This window comes from Aspergillus sydowii, assembly GCF_001890705.1.
Source record: "Aspergillus sydowii CBS 593.65 unplaced genomic scaffold ASPSYscaffold_4, whole genome shotgun sequence".
Taxonomy (NCBI): Eukaryota; Fungi; Ascomycota; class Eurotiomycetes; order Eurotiales; family Aspergillaceae; genus Aspergillus; species Aspergillus sydowii.
In genome coordinates this window covers 1,624,864-1,646,451 of record NW_024467862.1, presented here as the reverse complement: position 1 = coordinate 1,646,451, position 21,588 = coordinate 1,624,864, and the positions used below count along the sequence as shown (strand labels likewise).

The 21,588-nt window shown below is 49.8% G+C and overlaps 11 protein-coding genes across 11 annotated transcripts; 5 read left to right on the top strand and 6 right to left on the bottom strand.

Moving 5' to 3' along the window:
- Positions 1–13: 13 nt before the first annotated feature.
- ASPSYDRAFT_148826 (uncharacterized protein) lies at positions 14–1,491 on the bottom strand (the record flags this gene model as incomplete). The annotated part of the gene is made up of 2 exons (XM_040841843.1): positions 14–346; positions 403–1,491. 2 exons carry the CDS (start codon positions 1,489–1,491, stop codon positions 14–16), a joined length of 1,422 nt encoding a protein of 473 aa, XP_040703717.1.
- A 330-nt stretch (positions 1,492–1,821) lies between these two features.
- On the top strand, positions 1,822–2,981 carry ASPSYDRAFT_88804 (protein N-lysine methyltransferase family protein; the record flags this gene model as incomplete). Its single annotated transcript, XM_040852065.1, has 2 exons — positions 1,822–2,315; positions 2,384–2,981. The coding sequence occupies 2 exons, from the start codon at positions 1,822–1,824 to the stop codon at positions 2,979–2,981; spliced, it is 1,092 nt and encodes a 363-aa protein (XP_040703716.1).
- Positions 2,982–3,161: 180 nt separating this feature from the next.
- On the bottom strand, positions 3,162–4,313 carry ASPSYDRAFT_57416 (uncharacterized protein; the record flags this gene model as incomplete). The annotated part of the gene is made up of 2 exons (XM_040849366.1): positions 3,162–4,046; positions 4,101–4,313. The coding sequence occupies 2 exons, from the start codon at positions 4,311–4,313 to the stop codon at positions 3,162–3,164; spliced, it is 1,098 nt and encodes a 365-aa protein (XP_040703715.1).
- Positions 4,314–5,901: 1,588 nt separating this feature from the next.
- ASPSYDRAFT_200924 (uncharacterized protein) lies at positions 5,902–6,840 on the bottom strand (the record flags this gene model as incomplete). The annotated part of the gene is made up of 1 exon (XM_040843788.1): positions 5,902–6,840. The coding sequence occupies one exon, from the start codon at positions 6,838–6,840 to the stop codon at positions 5,902–5,904; it is 939 nt and encodes a 312-aa protein (XP_040703714.1).
- Positions 6,841–7,355: 515 nt separating this feature from the next.
- On the top strand, positions 7,356–8,967 carry ASPSYDRAFT_176175 (putative 2-hydroxychromene-2-carboxylate isomerase). The gene is made up of 5 exons (XM_040843462.1): positions 7,356–7,732; positions 7,808–7,907; positions 7,964–8,247; positions 8,304–8,723; positions 8,778–8,967. The coding sequence occupies exons 1-4, from the start codon at positions 7,658–7,660 to the stop codon at positions 8,505–8,507; spliced, it is 663 nt and encodes a 220-aa protein (XP_040703713.1). The 5' UTR covers positions 7,356–7,657; the 3' UTR covers positions 8,508–8,723; positions 8,778–8,967.
- Positions 8,602–8,967, bottom strand: ASPSYDRAFT_131746 (uncharacterized protein; the record flags this gene model as incomplete). Its single annotated transcript, XM_040840585.1, has 2 exons — positions 8,778–8,967; positions 8,602–8,723 (listed from the first exon to the last, which is right to left on the bottom strand). The coding sequence occupies exons 1-2, from the start codon at positions 8,908–8,910 to the stop codon at positions 8,602–8,604; spliced, it is 255 nt and encodes an 84-aa protein (XP_040703712.1). The 5' UTR covers positions 8,911–8,967.
- Positions 8,968–9,827: 860 nt separating this feature from the next.
- ASPSYDRAFT_149200 (GTP-binding protein) lies at positions 9,828–10,979 on the top strand (the record flags this gene model as incomplete). Its single annotated transcript, XM_040841882.1, has 1 exon — positions 9,828–10,979. The coding sequence occupies one exon, from the start codon at positions 9,828–9,830 to the stop codon at positions 10,977–10,979; it is 1,152 nt and encodes a 383-aa protein (XP_040703711.1).
- A 319-nt stretch (positions 10,980–11,298) lies between these two features.
- Positions 11,299–12,683, bottom strand: ASPSYDRAFT_57413 (type III PLP-dependent enzyme; the record flags this gene model as incomplete). Its single annotated transcript, XM_040849365.1, has 2 exons — positions 11,299–12,341; positions 12,386–12,683. 2 exons carry the CDS (start codon positions 12,681–12,683, stop codon positions 11,299–11,301), a joined length of 1,341 nt encoding a protein of 446 aa, XP_040703710.1.
- Positions 12,684–14,989: 2,306 nt separating this feature from the next.
- ASPSYDRAFT_88797 (uncharacterized protein) lies at positions 14,990–16,006 on the top strand (the record flags this gene model as incomplete). Its single annotated transcript, XM_040852064.1, has 2 exons — positions 14,990–15,554; positions 15,654–16,006. The coding sequence occupies 2 exons, from the start codon at positions 14,990–14,992 to the stop codon at positions 16,004–16,006; spliced, it is 918 nt and encodes a 305-aa protein (XP_040703709.1).
- Positions 16,007–16,243: 237 nt separating this feature from the next.
- On the top strand, positions 16,244–17,481 carry ASPSYDRAFT_909935 (uncharacterized protein). Its single transcript, XM_040852420.1, has one exon. It carries the CDS (start codon positions 16,480–16,482, stop codon positions 17,389–17,391), a length of 912 nt encoding a protein of 303 aa, XP_040703708.1. The 5' UTR covers positions 16,244–16,479; the 3' UTR covers positions 17,392–17,481.
- Position 17,482: 1 nt separating this feature from the next.
- Positions 17,483–21,358, bottom strand: ASPSYDRAFT_909922 (uncharacterized protein). The gene has a single exon (XM_040852419.1). The coding sequence runs from the start codon at positions 21,037–21,039 to the stop codon at positions 17,671–17,673; it is 3,369 nt and encodes a 1,122-aa protein (XP_040703707.1). The 5' UTR covers positions 21,040–21,358; the 3' UTR covers positions 17,483–17,670.
- Positions 21,359–21,588: the final 230 nt, after the last annotated feature.

The following is a 21,588-nucleotide window of genomic DNA, read 5'->3' as shown; positions in this document are numbered from 1 at the left end:
GCTCCCTGCACTCTCAATTCCTGTCATTATCAGTCTTAGAGCTCGGGGCATCATCCTCGGGTTCAGGCACTGGTTCGACAGGTTTCAGAGGTACGTCTGAATTTCGACTAGGATCGGAATGGGTAGAAATATGTTCGATACTCTCAGGGCTCATGGGTGTATCGGGCAAAGGCGGGAATGGCTCGGTTCGTGAATCAGACTCGGATAATCGCAAGTTGGAGTCTTGTCGGGTTACTGTGTTATTAAAGGCTGAGTCTTGTTTTCCCGACACTTCTGAGGTGTTTACGGGCAAGGCGGAGTGGGCGACACCCGAGGGCGCTGTTTGTGGTGGAGATATGGAAGCGGTCTGTCATACGGTCAGCTTTCAAATACTGGTAGAGTTATGGCTACGCTTGAACATACCTTGACGTCCTTTATGCTGATACCCCGATTCAAAGCCAGTTGCCGCGCGGCGAGTCGTTTGCGTACAATTTCTAACTCTTCTTCCCGAGCAGCCTGCTCATCCTCTCTCTTCAGATCGTCAATAGATATTGACGCCATATCGCGGGAAACATCCGCGAAGGAGCTCGGAGGCGATTGTATTCGACTGGATCGCTTCTGTTTCTTCTTCTTCTTGCTTTTCGAGCTCTTCGAAGATGTGGTGGGTGCTATGCTGAATGTACCAGAGGTAGACCTCATACTATCGGGCTTACCCCCTTCCTGGTCATCCGACTCCAACCCGGTGCCCCGTCGGGCTAAGGCCATAGCGAATTCATCATCTAAAGGGACCGCATCCTCCTCCTCGTCGCTCATAATTAAATCCCCTCGAGAGCTGAGAGAGTTTGCAGTCTCACGGGACGACTGTGTTGAACTGCGATACCTCCCATTATTGCCATTTACAGGCCCTCCGACGGTCTCTTCGCCCTCTTCAATTAGAGGTTCCTGCTCGTGTACGTCTCGTAACCCCGTTGGGTGTTCTTGAAGGTCAGCGGCAGAGGGTCTATATTTCAAACCCCGCGCGCCAAATCTCCACGGGAATCGCTCGAGAAATCCCAAAAATGACGAGCTGGGAATAACAGTCGGGTCGTCGCGATCATCCGGTACTAAAAGTCCGCTTTTCCTCCGACTCGCGCGACGGGCACCATAGCTCATCCTCCGCTGCCTGCGAGGCTGGTCGGAACTTCCCCGCCCTAGCCCGCTCCCAGCCAACAGACGATCTAGTTCGTCTGTGCCCCATCCCAAAATCGTATCATCCGCCTCTTCATTCTCCCAGTCATCGTAGAAGTCGAAATCTGCGTAGCGACGGCGGCGACGGCGTAGGTGGTCTTCGCGGGTCGGGAGACAGGTCGCAGTGCATGAGTTGACACAGTTTCCAATTGACGTGAAACAGGGGAAGATATAGTTATGCGAAAATGTATAAATCCTCTCCTGCGCTGTCTCATTTGCGGACTCGAGATTATATGAAATCTGGTTGATTGTTTGCCTGACTCGAGGGTCTCTCGGTCGCATCATGGTGAATGGTGATTAGTAGGAGACCTAGTCTCCAGACATCTGAAGATAAGCGGTCTGTTCCTCCAGCTTCATCTAGGAGGGCCCATGGACAATCAGGAGAGCGCGTGTGGAGCCAGACTGTGGAACTCGGTAGAACGATGGCGTTTTGGATGTTGAAATTGAGGGAGACAAGGAAGGAGAGCTGGAGGGTTGACCAGATTCCAGACGGGATGAGGGCAGGGCAGATGTCATCCGACTTAGTCAGCCCACGCCGGACAGACAGGAATAATTATGATTTATGAATATTTTGGTCACTCCATCCACATTCTCCGATCTACAACTATACACAAGATGGTTTATTACATTCGTTTTCTCAAAACTCCCAGGCTGCAGAAGCTGAAAACTGGCTCTGTTTCCGCCTCTGCACTTATCTGCATCACAACAGATCTAGGTGATGCATTCCTGACACAGGATGTGGATTTACTTGTAACACTCCGCCCTGCTCACAATGAGAAAAACATTATATGTCAGGAACGGCTGCAGTGGCACGGAGGAAAGCGTGAACTCCCAATTACATTGGGATCTCTTCCAAGCAGCATCTCACAGCGACCTATGATAATGGAAGTGACCGCATCCAAACCTGTCCGCGTCACAGATTCAACATTGTCAGACTCCCTGCTGGATCAACGCAGTATCCCGCTAGTAATATCCTGCTGGAGTGCACCATTCGGAGGCCCGCAGTCGCTGGTTGCCGAGAAGCTGGTTGAACGACGCTTTCGTGTGAGCCAGTCTGTGCAATTGAGTATATGGGAGGAAACTGGGAATAGCATTGCACGACATATCTGGTGAGACTATACTCTCTCCGGAATATCTTTTCTATCATTATTCTAAGTACCTTCTCCCACGTGTTCAGGGATGCAGCAATTTCCTCGGTCTTGTATCTTCAACAGATAATTACTGGGGATCACGGACCATCCAACCCTGTGCTAGAGGGCCTTTTGCAAACTGGACGCAGTAGCCCTCTCAACGTAATTGAATTAGGCTCGGGTTGTGGTATTGTCGGTATCGCTCTGGCGAGTCTTCTCCCGCAATGCTCTGTCCTACTCACAGACCTATCCGAAGTTGAGGACATCATCACTAAGAACATTGCTGTTGCGAAACCGGCGCATGCGTCAGAGATCAAGTACCGGCCACTCGAATGGGAAGAAGAACTTCCGGATAATCTCTTCGACAGCCCGTCCATTGATCTAGTTCTTGTCTCAGACTGCACCTATAACGCCGACAGCCAGCCGGCTCTAGTGTCAGTGTTGAGTCGACTAGTCCAGGTGTCTCCTAACGCTATCATCCTTGTAGCTCTTAAAAGACGACATGAAAGCGAGAGTATTTTCTTTGATTTGATGGAATCCGCTGGGCTACACGATCTACATTTGCTTCGCACCAAGGTTCCCTCAGAGCATGAACAGTGGGATGAAATCGAGTTGCACTGCTATGGCAAACGTGCCCAAAAATGAATACAGTCCGTAGGCTTGGTCGGGAATCCAACACATGTCTCCGTATAATCGGAAGCTGAATTGATATTTCTTCGACCCGAACTTTCTATCGACCTATGTACACAGGCCTGGATGCAAAGAAATTTGATCGACGGCGAAGGGCATGATCATCGAGACAGTTATCAGTACGGAGGGGTGTGGTCAGACTCTCCACGACAGCCACTTGAACTTCTGGCTATCCCATGATGAAGCCCTCTGCCATCTGCGCAATCCTCGCCATCCATTCGGTTTTGAATCAATTGTTTCGTGGGCGGATTCTGATGATTGATTCGGCTTATAATCGCACTTTCGCCTCATATGATGTCTATCACTCTGTCGGTATTTCGAGGAATATTTGATGCGCCCCACCCTACTTAGAAAACACCAGCGTCTGTTTGTCAACGTCGACAAAATGGGCTCCAATGAGGAGTCTAGCGGCACAAAATCGTCATCCGTATGTTTCAACACAAGACTTCGGAATATACCATGAACAGTCAACGGTAACGACATCTGACTGTCGGGGCCACGAAATATCTGGTTGCTAGCAGTCAGGCTATGTGAACGTCGCGGAGGCATGACAGGCAGCCCATTCCCGGGATATCTTTCCCTGTGCGGGCCTGAGTATTGAGTAGATCTAATACTCCGCTGGATGAATGCGCTATAGTTCGGTGCCAATGTTACCGCACACAGCGGAAGGAAAGCAAGCCGGGTAGCATTATTCCCTTCTGGTGACGGATTGGATGAAACCTTCGCGCACAGTGCCCACAGGTCCGCGTACATGGAACACACCACGTAGACGTCACCACCAGAAACCTCAAATTCATCTGTTCTTCTCTCGTAACTTTGGAGTAGAGTATACTCCGAGCCTACGCCAATGACCAGCGATCCCTCCTCAATAGCCCATTGCTCTCCCATCCCTAATCGAATGTCTTTATATAAATGCAAGCGAGTGCAAAACACCGGCTTCTTCTGGTACAAAGGGTCTGGTATTGTCTCCGTTGAGACACGACAATCAGGAAGAGTCAATTTACCGTATGAGTCGCGCTCCTTTTGCTTATATTGTTAACTTCCATGTCGGCCTTGGTACTGCCAAGTACTCACCAAGAGAGGAGTCTCGTGTTCCGAGTCGGAATCATCCAGAATAATATATGGTGCCGTAGCGGCTTTCTGATTGTTGAACATATCAAGGGAGCTAACGGAAATGTTGTCGTTCGTTGCTCTGTCACTACCATTCAAATCCTCAGACATGTCCGGCGACGAGCTCTCATCTTGGAATGAACTATAGCGCCAAACGGGCGGCCGATGGAAGTACATGGCGTGTCGACGCCTCTTGCTCACTGAATCTTGAAACCCTTGCGCTTCAGGTGCTAAGTATGAGTCGTCAACCGAGCTCGAGGTCATGCCATCGCTAGAAAGGTTACGCATGCTGTAGAACGATGCACAGTAAGCTGAGTAGGTGTGATGTTTTGATATGAAAACTAGACTGTGTGCTAAGTCTGAAAGTAATTAACTTGGCCTGAACTTGGAAGTTTGAATACTCGAAGAGAGCTCGGGGCACCTAGGGCTTACTGGAATTGAAGGACGTGGGACCCGACCACTCCTTCCTGCCCTCGTCACTGGCGTTATTAGCAGGAGCGCAGAGCAATTTACGGTCGTCGTTTCCTATTCTACTCGCCGTTATGCTGTCTGGCAGCGTTGAATCCAGCATGCTCAACCATATCTATCAAATAAGCTCAGGGGCCCCAGCACCTCGCGGGGAACATTTTCTGTTAACAATAAAGGCTGTTGCTTGAATAATAAATAGCTAAAGATCCCTAGAGAGAAGTGCACCAAGCAGAGCTTTCTATGTTCTTAAGATAAGTTAATATCCAGCTCTTTCTACAGCTCTATTCCGGTTTAGTATTGCCCTAACTAAATACTGATATACAATACCTTCTACAGCTCTTACGCTCAAGATCTCTCTTCCTAAAGCCTTTTCTTAATTACTTTTAAGTATTTGGATAGTCTTGCCATACGTGTTCTTTGCCCAGTTAACAAAGGTTTTGACGGCGTTAATACAGTCGCTTTTAATTATATAAGTATAGATAATATGCATCCGTGTGACTTTATCATAAAAATAGATAATCTAGTGTTCTCTATTGGTTCCGTGTTCTATATTAATTAGATTAAAGTATACGCGTTCAAACGGTTTGACTGCGGTCATTATAGGCCTTTAAGATATCTGTTAAGATATATGGCTTATCTTGCATGTCTCGCACGGAAGTTTGCTGCAGTGATTAACATTAATGTCAATGATCTTAATACCCGTGACAGCTTCAGGTAAGTGCTTAAGCACATCGATATAAGTATAACCCATTCTCCGATACCAAAGGTCCATACTGCCTTTCTGAAGCAGCAGTTAGCAGGTCTCTGGGCTGCAAAGACATAGTCATCATCCTTTGGTTGCTTTACCACCCACAGACCTGAAGAATAGTCTTTAAGCTTGAAAAGAGTTCTCTTTCCTTCCCTAATAGTATTATTATCGAAATCCCAAGTATATCCCGCTTGCTTGAGTCGTCTTGCAGCAACGATATTAATGAGCATCCCGGGCACACACATGATATTAGTCAGTGTCATTGTGATGCTTCTATTTGCTCCATTTAGAAAGATCTTGACCTTTCCTCTCCCTATACCTTGTACTGATGAGTCTCCTGTTCCGATTACTCCGATAGTATTATCGAGTTCTTCTAAGCGTGAAGCATCATTTCAGATATGCGGGGGGTCTCCGGACAAGAATAAATGCAGTTTTCAGATTGTGGCCGTTTCCTACGTTGAAGACGGCGGTCATGCAGAGATTCGAACGTTCTATAGCTGCAACACACATATCTATACTGGATTCTATATTGTTGCTGTTGCCTTGTCGCTATTGATCTTCTTCAGCTAAGTGTCGAAGCTTCCTTCCGACTTCGTCGTCCCTTTGGAGTGCTTCGTTGACCTTGGCTGCGGTTTCCTCATTAGGCTTCCAACCGGGGTTCCGTTTCGATTTCATAATGTACCAGCAGTCCTTGAAGTAATGGGGCAAGCCGCATACACATGGTTTGATGGGTCCTGCGCGTCTTTCCTTCCTGCTGTAATTCTCAGGGCTCTGACCGTTGATCGTGGCAAACGCTAGGTTTCCTGAGGGTTTCAAGCGTTCGCTATTTGCTAGGTAGGTCCGATATCGGCCTAGCAACGTGTGGAAGTCTTCTTGTGCGTGTGCAGGTTCATGCAATAGCTCTGATTGCCTATCCGCAAAGGAGTAAGATATGGACGAAATTGCTTTCAAGAACTGCCGTTTGACATATTTGTCGTTGCTTTCTGGCAAGTTCCGCTTCTTAATTGCGTAGTACGCGTTGTTGAAGTCTCCAAGCCACGTTAAAATATTTTCTTGCTTGATAGGTTGCTTGAGGATAGATTCATATTTGTTATAAGCAAATTGGTCCTCTTCGTCGCTGCTGGTCTGATATTGCATCTTCAAAGTCTTCAATATCTCTCCTCGTGCTTTGCCGACAATGAGGCGTCGTATGTTGACATGCATATCGCTGACGATCTTGTTCCTTACCTGTCGCACGCTTTTAAGGGTCGTCTGTACGTATTTCATGTTTGCACTGTAATAACTAGCATCGTGACTAGATACACCTGGCTGAGGTGGATCTGGTAATACTGGAAGCGTAGGTCTATATTGTTCTTCAATTTCAGGGTTGAAATAGTTCCAGACACCTCGTTCTTCTGCATATTCTTTCTTATCCTGGTACCACTCACTCCAATCCTCACGTCTGGTGAGGATAAGCCTCGTGGAGTTATGGTTGGTAGAAGTTGTCATTCTGATATTTCGAAAAAAAATCGAATTCGAAGTATATAATTGTTTGTATGCGTGGAACGGTCGTAGTTGCAATAATTTAAGTAATATGTTGACCGGAGGAGGTTGGAAACGCCCACCGCTTAATATGCAATATCCACCACCTTGCTGATCGACCCCCTATATTGATTCCTACCTCAATAATTGACCCCTTATTGGCTTTATATTGGCAGGATTATTGACTGCCTATTTCGGACGCGAATATGAAGTCATTCATTAGAGAATCAAGCCTCTTCCATCTAGATTTCGCTTCGGAATAGATCACGCTTAGACATCTGCAGTCAGGCACCACAGTAGCTCACATAATAATCAGGGCACGAGAATTTGGGTTTGACCCGCGAGGGGATGGATGTCGATCAGTAAGCAATATCAAGGCCACCGCCGGTTGACACAGTAACGAATCCACGTGCAACCCCACGCGATGTGTCGAATATTAGCTTGTTAGCTAGTTGAAGGTCGAGTTCATGCCGGACCACGGGCGTTCGAGTAGATCAAATCTACTGCGCTTGCATTGAACTTATCCCCTTTCCCTTCCATAAACGTTGAGATAGTAGCTGGTGCTGTAACAGACGGCGATTGACTCCCTACATAAGCAAAAAATAACCTCGGCCCGACACGGCCAGTGGCTGAATCAGCCGTGTGTGCAGCGGAGACGCTGCACTGATTCCCCAGCATTCCTCTGCTTGAAAACATAAATAACTACTGGCTGAAGAGTGAAGACCGCGTTGGATTTTATTTCCTGGTCCTTGGCAAGATATTTTGTATACCACTTGATTGAACCATGGCTACCCCAAAGATCACTCTATACTATGACGTTGTTAGTCCGTTCGCATACATCGCGTTCAAACTCCTAAAGGTGAGCCCCTATTATTCGTATACTTCTCCGGATGTAGCTATAACGCCATAAGGGAGCTGTCTGACGCTAGAATAGAATTCCCCAACTTTCAGCAAATGTGATGTCACATTTGTGCCTATTTTCCTCGGCGGGCTGATGCATACTTGCGGAAATACTCCACCCATCCGAATCAAAAGTGAGATGACCGCCTGCACGTACTAGTATAGTATAGCTTCTAACGAAGGCCTGCAGACAAGGATAAATGGATCAACCAGGAGCGACTGCGCTGGGGTCGTTACTTTTCAGTGCCTATGTTAGAGTCAATGCCGGAGGGGTTCCCACCCAACACCTTGGCGGCTCAACGTGCTTTCGCAGCTATCTCTCAGCAGAATCCATCTAAATTAGTTTCTGCTACCGAGGCGATTTACGAGGAGTTCTGGTCAAAGGGCAATGCGAAAGCAACGCAACCTGAAGTGTTTGTACCAATTCTTGAGAGGATTTTAGGATCGTCAGAAACAAAGGCAGTCCTCGAAGCGGTAAGCACAGCCTTCCTTGCCTTTCTAGATACACCATAAGCTAATAATTATATCAGGCAAACAAACCCGAAGTCAAGACACGCTTGAGTGCCAATACGCAGCAGGCCTTTGACTCTGGTGCGTTCGGTCTCCCCTGGCTTGAATGCACAAACTCCAAGGGTGAGAAAGAAAACTTCTGGGGCATCGACCATCTTGGCCAGGTAGTTGATTTCCTAGGACTAGACCGCTCGCTAGATCGTGGATTCAGGGCAGTTCTATAACCATGTACCTACACAGCATTTAACTCATTATCTCATCCAATACATCTGTCATAAGTCTTATATTATACATTGAACAGGAATCCGGCTTCTTGGTTCACTTCCGCTTCGTCCCAGCGTTGCTCTGATGTTTCTCTCGAAGAAATGCCTCTATTCTCTCTCTATCCAAGTGGTCGAGCTCTTTCTGCTCTTCATCGGATATAGTGTCTTCAGTCTGGCCTAGAGGGAGGCATTAGCAGCATTATTGAGATACAATAGGCATATACAACCAACCAGACTCCTCGGTTTTCTCCCCAGCTACACAGGATTGGACTGGATTCACAACATTCTGTTGCACCCATTCACCGGACGTGGATGCAGCAGCGAAGGCGGTTTCTTTGACCTGCTCGGTAGGATTTTCAGACATGTTGCTGTCGGTGTCGAGAAGCTCCAACAGCCATACTAACTGTTCTGCCTTAAAAATGCAAGGGACCTGCAATGACGTCACTATCTAGGTGTCCATACCAGGCGGGGCCATAAGGCAGTATAAAATATCGCGCTAAACCGTTTGCGGTCATCAGTTTCCAGGTTGTACATCTTGTTCGTCTCCATCACTCAACATCTTCGATCCTGTTTTGGGGATACCTCATGAGTCCCAGGCAAACTTGGAGTTGAGGCTTACTCGTAATTTAATTGACCGGGTCTGGGCTTCATAGTTGGACTCCGCGTACGCAAGGTTGGTCAGCATTAGAGCCTGGTATATCTACGAATTTGGCATTGAATTGGACTATCATAAATGGCTTCCCGATTTCGCTGTCATGTAGGCGCTTCCAAATCGGCGGCATCCGATAAGGCAACTTACTTCACCCGAACCTGGCAAAATGCCATTCCCCTACAAGCACCGTCTCATTACGTACATTAGTGCCGATTTCCGGAGATCCTGAGGTCTGGCGAAAGATGAAAGATAGGATTACAGACCTCAACGAAGACATCTGTTCAGATTTACTAGAGTCGATTATCTTGCCCATACATTTTAGCTTTATTAATGACCAACATATGAATGGCAAGTTTCAATGTTATTCCATTGAACACACGAGCGGTGCCGGTGTAGGGCTCGGCCCGATTAGGAATAGCGTACATACAACTTTGTTCCCCTCTTTCCCCCTCCATCTTTTGCTGAGCCTCCAAGTTTCCATCGTTCACGGTTTTTCAGTCTCAACCCTCACCTTCGTCTCTCTTTTGGAAGAAAAAAGAAAAAGAAAAAGAAGAAAAAAGAAGGAAAGACAAAAGTTAGAGAAAAAAACAAATAGAAGAAAAGAAAAGAAGAAGAAAACATAGAAAACCATGGCCCCAGCAATCCCCATAACAATCCTAACAGGCTTCCTGGGCTCCGGCAAAACCACCCTCCTACTAAACCTCCTCCCCCAACTCCCCAAAACCTACAAACTGGCGCTCCTCAAAAACGAATTCGGCGATGTCGCAATCGACTCCCAACTCGCCTCCACCTCCGCAATCTCCGGCGTCCGCGAACTCCTCAACGGCTGTATCTGCTGCAACCTCGTCGGCCAACTCAGCGACGCCCTCGAACAGCTGCGCTCCGAGATGACACCGGATCGAATCATCATCGAGACCAGCGGGAGCGCATTTCCCGCCACGCTCGCGATGGAGGTGAACCGGCTTGCGCGCGAGAGTACGGACCCGGCCACGGGGACGGGCGCGTACGTGCTTGACGGCGTGGTATCGGTGATTGATGTGGAGAATTGGGAGGGGTATGAGGATACGAGTTACACGGCGAAGCTGCAGGCGAAGTATACGGATTTAATTGTGTTTAACAAGTGGGAGGCGGTCTCGGAGAGGCGGTTTGATGATGTTTTGGACCGGGTGGGGGATTTGGAGGTTGAGACGCCTTGGGTTAAGAGTGATAAGGGGAAGGTGGATAAGGATGTGCTGCTTGGGATTGATGGGGCGCTGTTTGCAAAGGGGGGTGAGGAGGATTTGGATAGCGGGAAGGTAGACGGGCATGACCATGGTCATGGTCATGGTCATGAACATGGGCATCAGTCTGAGGTGGAGGTTCTTTCGGTTACACTACGACAGACTGGGGAGGCGGGAGGTAAGGGGACGATTGACGTCGCGGCGCTGGAAAAGCTTCTCTCTTCAGCGCCAAAGGAGGAGGTCTACAGGATAAAGGGGATTTTGAAGTGCTCGACACAAACGCCGCCGGCGAGTTCGTCGGACGACTTGGACGTGAGGCCACCGGCAACATCCACAGCGGCCGAGTCGGTGTACTATATCCTCAACTGGGCGTTTGGGCGCTGGACGTGCACCGCCTCGGAAGTTGTTGCCGAGGCTGCCGATACGACGGCAATCGCTCGCATCACACTTATCCTTGCGCGGTATGAGTCTGCGAAGTGGAAGAAGAAGCTGGAGGCCGGGGGGTTGGTGCAGGGCGGAGAAGGTGCTGGGACAGAGCTGAGTGTTGAGCGGCTTGTATAGCTTCTGCACTCTTGGTTGTGTTGTGTTGTGTCGTGTCGGAGCTGGCTCGGCATGGATAGATTTATGCTGTTAGACGGGGTTGGGACACATTTAGACGGACAGATACCACACTTCAAAGGCTACGCAAATATATGGATAGATAATAGTGATATGTCCAAACTTTTCAACAGTACTATTGGTTAGATATTCAGGTCTACTCTATTATATAAATAGAGTTTCCCTCTGTATTAATACCAGTGACTAGATAAACAATTCCGGTAAAGACAGAAAAGCGCAAATCAACACGGTAAAAAAAGCAAAAACAAAAACAGATATCGGACTAGTATTCAAGAAGAGCAGAGGCGCCCGGTTCGCTGGAGATGTAAATAACCTCGTGGTTGTCGGAGAAGCCATTGAAGCGGGTCGCACTGCACTTGGTATAGGCGCCCATCTCCTCAAAGTACAGCCAGTCACCAACGTCCAACAAGCCAGGAAGCAGGCTTCGCTGGCTGATGACGTCAATCCCATCGCAAGTAGGTCCCCAAATGGAGTAGGCTACATCCTCCGGGGACGCATTCGCCTGAGATGCGCACGTAAGGATGCGAGGCTCGGGGTGCTGGTGGTCAAAGATGATGTTGGAGAAATTTCCGTAGACGCCATCATTGAGGTAGATCATATAAGCATCCTTGCTTTCCTCCTCAGGGTCCCGTACATCGCGGCGTGCAATGACATTCGCAGCCAGGGTGAACGCGCTACCAACGTAGTAGCGGCCAGGCTCGGCGATGATGCGGATGTGCGGTGGGAAGTAAGTCTCCAATGCCTCGCCCAGGACGCCGGCAAATTTCTCGAAGGTCTCACCGGTGAAGCCGCCGCCAACGTCGAGGGTGTGCAGCTCGTGGCCGATTTCAGCTGCTTGGTCAAAGACTAGACGGGCATCCTGAACGGCCTTGAGGAAGGCTTTGGGATCTTCCGCGCCAGAGCCCACGTGGAAGCTGACGCCGACAACCTTGAGCTCAAGGTCGTGTGCCAGCTCGAGGAGTTGACGGGCTACATCCAACGAGGCACCAAACTTCATGCTGAGACGGCATAGGCTGGTCGAGTCGTCGGTAAGAATGCGGAGGTAGAGCTCAGCTTCAGGGAAGCAAGCCTTGATCTTGTACAGCTCGTCGGCATTGTCAAAGGTCATCTGTTTCACGCCCACATTGGCGGCGTGGCGCAAGTAGGACTTGGTCTTGCAGGGTTGCGCGTAGATGATGCGATTGGGATCAACACCGGTCTCAAGAGCCATGTCAATCTCCGCCTTGGAAGCGCAGTCGAAGCCGTTTCCAAGCTTGGCCATGAGGCGGAGAACCTCCGGGTCGGGGTTGCACTTGACCGCTGTTTCTCATTAGCAACCAACCGATAATGTCATGAGTAGAAGAACATACCAAAAAAGGGGCGCACACGGCCTAGGTTCATTTTCCAGCGCAGATGCTGGCGGTAAACCTCACCCATGTCTGCCACATAGAAAGCATCTTCTTCTCCAGGGGCACATCGGTCGGTGTCGACTTCAGCGGCTCGTTTCTGCAGGACATTCAAAACAAGATCCTTGGCAGCCAACCGAGATTGCGAAATTTCGCCCTCTCCATGATTGCTGAGTTCGAGACCTTTATTGACATAAAAGTCTGGTTTATCGTAAAGTTTTGTCATGCATACTTCAGCAGGTACACAAGCAGTCGGTGCCATAACCCTGCGTTGCGATGGAGCACGGGATATGGCTTGACAAAAAAAAGGTGAAAGGTTGGAAGATTTAGATACGCGACTGCGTGCTAGGGAGGGCGAAAAGTTTCGCAACCGTAGTTGACTGGACCAAGCCTCCTAGACCCTTCCTCCTTAAGAGGAAGAACCGTCAGAGAAGTCCTATGCGGCAGCTCAATGGGTGAGGGAAAAATCTCAGTGGGCGTCAAGGTGTGGGAAAATGGCGCGCCGATCGGAGTGAAGACTCGGGGGAGCAGTAGCAGGAGGGGGGATGTTGTTAAGAGTGTCTCGAAGACGTCGAGGGGATACAATGTGACGGGGAAGCAGGAACCCGGCTGTGTGAGCCGTGGTGTCTGGGAGCCTTTGGAACCGGAGAATCCCAAAGGCTAGCTGGATGAGGGGTAGATGACGAAGAGCTCAAAAAACGGGAATTGGTGGACTCCCGCGATATTTATTTCTTCGAGATCTGATTGAAAGAACCGGCGGTCAGCTTGTGAAATGAAAGGGGAGTATGAGAGATTTATTCGTCCTGGGCCGAGAGGCTCGGGGGGGCATGGTCCTCCACCAGTGGGTGCAGATTTTTTAACGACGGCGGCCTGGCCCTGGCGAGACTTAGGGCAGAGGGCACGGGACGTCAGGCAGAGACGGGGAAAAGGAGGTCCAGAACGGGGTCTGGAGGTGGGCAGACAGGGATATGACAGAGTTTCGGTGGAGGGAGCAACGTACCTTTCTGTTGGAGGTGGAAGAGAGAGCAAGAAAGGAAGAAGGACGAGGGAGCTCGAAATCTGGATAATTGGAGGTCTGGAGTTCTGGAGGTTTTGCCGCAGCCCGTGTGGTTCTCGTGTGACAGGACCGGACGCACCGTTTCCACGTTGAATTGCCTAGATACCGTATCTTACCAATCCGGTACCAGTCACGACGTCAGGTTCGCGTATGTCAGGGTTCGGTCCCGTCATGTACTCGCTGCCGCCACCAGTCCAGAACCGCCGTATTCGTCCTATCAATGCGCTGTCCGGGTATTATTCTGGTCGGTAACGGATCGTCAGAGCATCCTCCTGCATTAGCTCCGTCGATGCTTCAACCTCCAGGTGTGATTGAAAGGAGCTGTGAGCCTGTGACTGCAGTGACTCAGTGCAAGGGGGCAGGCCCGACGTCATCGGCCAGCCACACAGCGGTCTGCAGCCGAACTATACCAGCTCTGTTATACGCTGTTCCAAGAATAAACCAGCAGCTTGTTATGCACTCTTGAGCGTGGTCATATTACTAATTGATGCACTCTGATGCATTCACGATTTCTTTATCCATGGTTCGACCGGAGTATGGCCCTCGAGCGCATGGAAGGCGTCTATATTACAAGAGCGATAACTTAGGGACTAATTTGAGCATATCTTATCCCAACTGCTGTTTTCTTAGTACTTTTAACACTCATAATCCGTGGTTCAACTAAACTGTACCAGATACTACGAAGTAGAAGTAGTGTTTGGTGGTTCACTCTAAATTACAACACTCCGTCACTATTTTATTTCAACGCTGCTGTAATCTTGATGCAGCGGAGGGTGGAGTCCTTATCATGAAGTTATAACTCGGATATCCGAAACTTTCATCAATTACATTTATCTCTAGTACTTTCCATCGCCGGCTTCCTTGCTGTTTAGCACTTTAGATACAAATTCTTCTTACTAAAAATACTCGACTTCGAACTTTTTTTTCTGCTAATAGAATACAAGGCCTCGATCTCAGACCTTTCCCTTTAATACACTTGCTGGGGGCTCTCGTAATTCACCATGTCTTTTTTCAATGTAGTAAATACTGTGCTCATCTCAGGATCTCCGCTGAGTCCCACGAGGTTTCTAGCCGCCGCTTGGAAGTGCCCAAAAGAAAGCAACCGCATGCATGAACTAAGCCTGCTACGACGAGTCCGCCGCAGTGTCAATGTGAAGCTTGAATAAAAAGGGTTGCCCTGAAGAGATAACCAACCAATTTAATCGGCCGTGAGAGGCTCTAGGAGCTCAGGCACACGACAGCCGGCTTCGCCCGTCCCAACACAACGATGCGCGAATGCCCAGCCGGCCCGATCCCCATTCAAGTCTCCGCCGCGCACTCCAGAGCCCTTTGCGCTCCCTGATTGAACAAATTCCAGGGAGGCTTCGCCCCAGCAAGGGCCGGTCCTTGGCTCTCATTTCCTCCGCCAGTCAGCGCTGTCTCCTGCGATTGATTTCCCACAGAACTCCCAGTCTGTGGGGACTTCGAACCCCAATAAAGGAAATCATCAACGGTATGCAGCGCCGCTTCAAATGCAGCTTGAGATTGCCAATGCTCACAAAAATGCACGCTATAATGCACCGCGTCCCCCGTCCAGGCCGGTCTCTTCGGTCGTGCGCCTGTTTCCTCAACCATCCGCATCATACTGGCTCGTGTTGCTTGACGTTTTTGGTACTTATACGTTGCTACGGAAGATGAACGGCTTTGACTACGGCCCGCCCAATGGCTTTACGCTTCGGCGAAACACCACTTGTTCTGCAAACGAACATAACTGCACCTACAACCCCTGGGGAGAGAATGAATGGCACAATTGCTGTCCGCAAGGCTCCTACTGCGTCGACGGCGACAACTATATCTGTTGCCCGACGGAATCGGGGTGCAGAATTAATCTCACGCAAGATCCGCACTGCGCAAATAACGAGACTTGGAATCTGTGGATCAACTACTTGAACGAAGACAAAGATGGCGATTACTTCTGCTGTCCGCCTGGCCAGGTCGCCTTCGTGCAGTCTTTGGGCGTAGATAATAATGGTGTCGGGTGTGCAGATCCTCCTCTGACCCGGGCCGATCAAAAAACACTGTCTCTTGTGGCGAGTGGTAAGTCTCTGACTAGACACCTTGAACAGGGTTCTATATGCGCATACATACAAGTCATAAGAATTAGAGAGCTAACAGTTCGGCCCCTTGGCTACTTAGGTACCCCGAGTGCATCGCGAACACCCTCCGCTACGGCGACACCCACAGATGCACCGGCAGAGACATCAGCAGAAACAAACAAAGATGCTTCACCCTCAACAGGCTCTAGCAACAAAGGGGCCATTGCAGGTGGTGTTGTCGGTGGCTGTGCTGGGCTCGCTCTTATAATAGCCCTAGTTTGGTTCCTACTACATCGTCGGCGGAAGCAGACCAACGCTACCATAAGCCCTGATGCTAGCACGCCAGCTGAGAAGTATACGAGTGCCCCAAGGGAGTTACCTGGTAGTCCTACTAGGTCTGAGCTACCTAGCCCTGGTGGAATACTCCATGAGCTGCCCGCAAATGAACGATGATATTATCAACTACAACCGCTGTCACCAAGGGGCCGGATTTATAAAGCCTTTCTGGTGTGATTTTATGTGATATGTTGATATTTCTCTTATACCCTCTTCTGTACAATTTCGCAGTTTCACTTATAAATTATAATATATTGTTACTTCTATTATAGAAGAGGTGCACTTAGCAGTAGCTTGTGGTAAGTTTCTGCTGTCGCGAACAAGAACAAATACGGAGTAGCCCTAATAGTGATACATGTCAACTCATAAAGGAAAAGCCTTTATCAATCACAAAGCCTTCAGTTGTTAAGCAATGGCCTCCTTTGCCAATATTCTTACAACCATTTGGCATTCTCACTTTCTATGTTTCACCCAAGAAGATAAAGAGCAGGTAGATGAAACTCACAAAAGCTATTGACTAGCACATTGTTGCACCTACAAAGATTATAGAACTTGAAAGACTTCTCACAGGGAAGATATAAGCCGCAGACATGTCTCCATATGGCCACTGTCCTCTCCTCTTACCGAGAATATCAGTGGCACATAGGTCATATCTCTATACTCACCGGATCTCAATACCGATTCTTGTTGCTCAAAGGACGGGCGGGTTCAGTATGTCTTCTATATACAAGGCTTCCCCAAACCAGCAGTCTCCCGATCAGCCCCAGAACCCCATCGCGCTATTCCACAACGCCGCCAGAAAACTGCCATTAGCAGCCAAAAGCGGCTTGAGCCCCAGGGTCCAGGATAAGGGTAGTACTGACGCTGACAGAGTCAACCATGCGAGCGACCTAAGACGATCCAACGCGATAGGCCGCGGAAACTCACTAGGAAAGGCACACCACCTAGACATTGCCGTACAGTCAGCGTCAAAAGCTCCAGTCTCAAGATCCTCCTCTTCGGCAAGCATCACCAGCAGCACACTGGGAAGCCGCGCGAGCGACACGGATCTCCCACGTGTTCTACGCTGCCTGGTGGACAAGGGATACTCTTGCACCATGATCGGGAGGTACCTTGTTGAGGTCCTTCTTGGGACCGACTCATTCTACTCCGGCCTCATTGCGAGGCTGGTTGAGGCGAACAGGACGTACTGCGAGATATGTATCCAGGTGTTCAGACGACTCGACTTGAATAGCGAAGACGGACGACCCTTGGAGTGCGAGGTAGAGACTGGGAATGTCGAATTGAAGCCTGATCCTTCAAGGCCGACAAGGAGCTTGTATGCGGATGATTCTGCGCCAGCGGTGACTCCTCCAAGCCATAGTTGTACGCGGGGCCATTTGCGGCGGTTTGACGATGTGAGTGACAATGAATTTGAGTATGTGGATGTGAAGATGGGAGTGGCACGCATGGTGGATATTTCGCGGCAGTCGGCGCATCTCGTTGATTCGTCTCGACGGTGACGACTGATTTCTGAAATAGACATTTTTTTCGCTCTTTCCCGGCTCCAGCTCTTTCTCGAGTCCACCGAGCGAAGAGGTAAAAATAAATAATTGGAAAGTTCTAGAATGCAGCGGTTAATCGATCCAGGACATTGAATTATAACTCCGTACTATGTGCAAAGTGGTATCTAGAATACATAAGCAATGCCAATAGGCGCCAGGAATACTAATCACTAGAAAGTAAATGTCGCAAGGTGTACATGCTTGAGCAATCGAACCCAGGGTGTTAGAACACGGAAATCACAGCCATAATATCCATCTCACCCCTGAAGCCATGCCGTAAAGAAGCTTCCGGGACAGTTTAAACGCCACGACAATCAACCACACCCACCATAATAGTCCGACCAATGCCCATTCAAGCATCATGAATCCAGTGCGTCGCAGCCAGCGTAGTCGGCGGTGCCGCTTGCGGAGGCCGTGTTCGAGTGTGTCACTCAGCTGTTTGACAGCAAGAGTACTGGTAGTGTTAAGTTGCATACTGAGGTTTTCAGCTTCCTCAGTCGCCGCACGAACACGAGTATTGAGCGACTTATTAACCAAGTCCTCGAGAGTGGAAAGTTGAGTCTTTAAGGGCGAAAATGCGTCCTTTGGCAGGCGCTCAATTGAACCCTCAAAGGAATTATGGGACGTTTCAATCCGTTTGAGGAGTCTTTGACTTGCTAATTGATGCTCATGGATTCGCGGGACGGAGGGTATTGACGTGTCCGAGCCAAACGAGCGTTGAAGAAATTCAGGTGGAGGGTTGCGCACATCATCGGCCCGGCGAACAATCTCTCGAGCTTTTATACCCGATGAAAGGAGAAGAGCGCGAGTGCGTTCAACTTCCTGTTTCCCGGGCACACCGGATTCGATCGAGACCGAGACACTGCGGTCAGATATGCTCCAGCTCCTTGACTGACCAGGAAGTGTCGGACGTAATTCATGCGGAGACGAGGTTGGTGTCGGCTGGGCTTGTGCTAGACCGGTGATGGGAGGACGAGCAAGGCTGTACGGAACAGAGTTGTCCTTGATTCGGCCCTTTTTGATCTCTTCACGTATAGTGTGAATTTCCGGCCCAAACTGCATAACGCGATGACCGCGTCTCACTGGATGGCCTGAATGTTTGCCCATTTGATTGCCTGCATCCCGTTGAAGGTCCCAAAGCCGCCCTTGAGGGCTGGAGAGATTAGTTGGGCCGACCTCATTATATTCGTAACGTTGCCGGGGTTCGACAATCGATGGCGGGGTTTGCGAAGAATTCTTTGCGAGAGATTTATCCGAGTTTCTTGGTGATGACCGACCAAGATCGTCAGAAAACGTGGGCAGCCGGCGCAATATAGCCTTAGGAATGCCGAGTTTCTCACCCTTCACATCTTCCTCGTCGTCAGACTCGCTGTCATCGGACATCACAAAGGAGGACTGGCGTGAATGCCCCACGCCATCTTTTTTCAGGATCAAATCTCCCATTTTCGAAACCTCATTCCCGAATTTGCCCGCAAACTTCCCGGGACCTTTGAATATCCCACGCAACTTGGACTCATGTGGAGCTGAGTCTTTTCGCTCATGATGGTTGGGCCTCCGGCCATCTACATGGTATGTCGAGGCCTTGGTGGGGGGAGCCAGGGGTTCGGTATCAGTCTGAGCAGAAGGCTCCGTAAACGGCATGCTGTCCTGGCGTACGCCTTCAAAGTCAACAGAGCTATCGTCATCAGCGCCTTTCCTATTCGGACTATTTCGGCTATGTCCTCTTCGAGACCCAACTGCTCTCGAGAAGCCACGCTTGGCGGGTGAGGGAGAACGGCTTGATGGGGGAGATAGCTTAGATGCAATGCCAGGGAAATACCCAACATCCATGTCTGCATTAGGCCTGTGGCCTTCTATTTTCGCCAACGATAGAGGATCATAGCGATCGTCTGCGCTTGGACCGGAGGACAGCGAGCCCCTTCCCTCATCCCACATCCGCCCTTGTCGTCCTAGAGGCGAGATAGACCTCCCGGGAGATCTTGTATGGTTCAACAATGAATTACGATATGGTTTCACGTCTACGCTAGAGCCTGAGGAGCTCCGCGGCCGAATTCTGAGTTTGCGCTTTTCGGAGCCTAAGTCCTCACCAGATGGGCTGCTGCTTCGGCCTATGCGTTGCGAAACCCTGAACCTGCGTGGTTGCCTTCCACGACCGGCATCTTTCATGTCAACCGATAACCGTTGGCGTGCATCAGAGTGAGAGGTGTTAGACGAGGGTCGTCCGGTACTAGCTGAGCTTTTGCCCCGCGCCTGTTCTGGGTTGGGGTCGTTCACAATCAAAGAGGATGCATCTGGATAGAGTGTGTTCCCATCCTTATCCGTCAATTTGGTCTTGTTTTGCGCATCTTCTACCCAGGCTGCATCGGCAAGAAGTTCGTCGGGAAATATTATCCAGTCAGACTTGGGCCTCCGGGTTTTAAGGCTGCCTGTGCGGCTTATGCGTCGGAGGCTTGATGGTGGCGAGGCAGCAAAAGCATCGACATCGTCCGCATCTTGATTCGAGGGCACGTCGACATGGCCCCCCTGGAAAGGTGGCAGTTTGAGGCACTCAAGGTGAGTCCGCGTCTGGTGATTGTATTGGGCCTCAACCGAATTCACCCAACTGTGAATTTTGTCGATATCGTTCCATCCATCTGCCTCAGGATCAATTGGACACCGCTCACGGAACCTCACCTTGCGATTGCGGATTGCCTGGAGTGGATTATAGACACGATGCGATGGATACTGCGGACTTTGTGAGGGGTCGGCTGTAGAATGATACTCGTGCAGGCTGAGAGGCGGGAGAGAAGGAAGTAGGCGTAAATACTCATGGCGCAGCTCAAAATACCGCCGAGCGTTTGCAGCTCGCGCCAATGTCCCCACCGAGAACCCTTGCGGTGCGGAGTCGGGGGTTGCGGATCTGGGAAGTGAATTCAACACATCGTTCGACGCCGTGGATGCTGAAGGTCTGCTGAGCTTCACTCGATCATCGCCTGAAGATTTGCTTGCGCCATGGCCGGCGTATGAGCCGTGGCTAGGAATGCTCCCGGCAGCAGAGGAACGACCGTCGCCTGATGAAGCCCATGTGCCCCCGGGTACCTGACTTGAGGCGTGATAACCAACATTCCCTTTCCTCCTCGACTCACTTAAATTTAAAGCGAGATTGACAATTTGTAAAGAGTCTTTATCCAAGCCTAAGGCAGCTTGGTCATCACGGCTCTCCACGTTGCCAGCCGTATGGTTGGCAACACTCCGGCTCTGAGATTCTGGGACCGTAACATCCTCAGCAAAATGACAAGAGCCAGTGTCCTCCTCCTTATCGCCTACTGCATTTGGACCGACATCATCCGACTCTTTCGTAGACTCTCGATGGCGACTCCAACGGAAACGAGATCGTTTCTTGGGAGTAGATTCAGCTTCCGGTGTTCCGCGCTTGCCTCTGAGATCGGTTTCTGGGCGATTATGGTGCTGGCCGCTGGCTCGGAGGCTCTTTGATCGTGGCATGAAAGAATCGACAAGGAATCCGCCAGAGCTGGCCGTTCGCCGCGGGTTTCTGGTGCCTCGCTCTCCGTCGCGAGAGCTACCCCCGACCGACTCCCTAGTACCTTGCTCCGGAGCCATCTCCATCTGCACAGCTGCGTGTCACTTGTAGTTCGTCAATAGTCGATGTCATTTCCGGTTTTCACGGCTCTCCTATGTTCTCCACTCGCATCGTTTGGGAAGAATGACGACGGACTGATACCAAAGTGATTGTGGCAGCGAGGAAGTGGCGTGTTACAGCGAGGAAGAGGATGCATAAGGGAAACTAGTCATGAATATAAGGTAGAATATCCTCATTATCGGGAAAAGCCCAAGGCCGCAAGAATAGCATGATCGTCATTGGATCTCGCCTCCTGTCCGGACCTCACCCGTGACACACGGTTGCAAACACAACAAACATCCTACGATAGGCATCACGATAACAAGCCAATTACTACCGAAGTATGGGAACAAAAGGAATTCTACTAGCGTTTTAGTCTAGAGACAAAAAAATATAAAACTAAAGATACATGTCCTGGGCACAGGAAGTAAGAGTTACAATCAAGCAAAGAAGCAGCGGATGGTATCTATCTACTCAACCCTTAGACACTGAAGGCGCGCCTCAGTTTCAATCACCTAGGTAAAGCTTTTGTCAGT

What these genes read in the sequence shown, in the direction of transcription:
- ASPSYDRAFT_909935 (XM_040852420.1), top strand. Translation starts at nt 16,480, where the DNA reads ATGTCTCCATATGGCCACTGTCCTCTCCTCTTACCGAGAATATCAGTG.
- ASPSYDRAFT_176175 (XM_040843462.1), top strand. Translation starts at nt 7,658, where the DNA reads ATGGCTACCCCAAAGATCACTCTATACTATGACGTTGTTAGTCCGTTC. An exon ending in TCGCGTTCAAACTCCTAAAG is followed by an intron (nt 7,733 to 7,807) that starts GTGAGCCCCTAT and finishes ACGCTAGAATAG; the next exon opens with AATTCCCCAACTTTCAGCAA. An exon ending in TCCACCCATCCGAATCAAAA is followed by an intron (nt 7,908 to 7,963) that starts GTGAGATGACCG and finishes GAAGGCCTGCAG; the next exon opens with ACAAGGATAAATGGATCAAC.
- ASPSYDRAFT_909922 (XM_040852419.1), bottom strand. Translation starts at nt 21,039, where the DNA reads ATGGAGATGGCTCCGGAGCAAGGTACTAGGGAGTCGGTCGGGGGTAGC.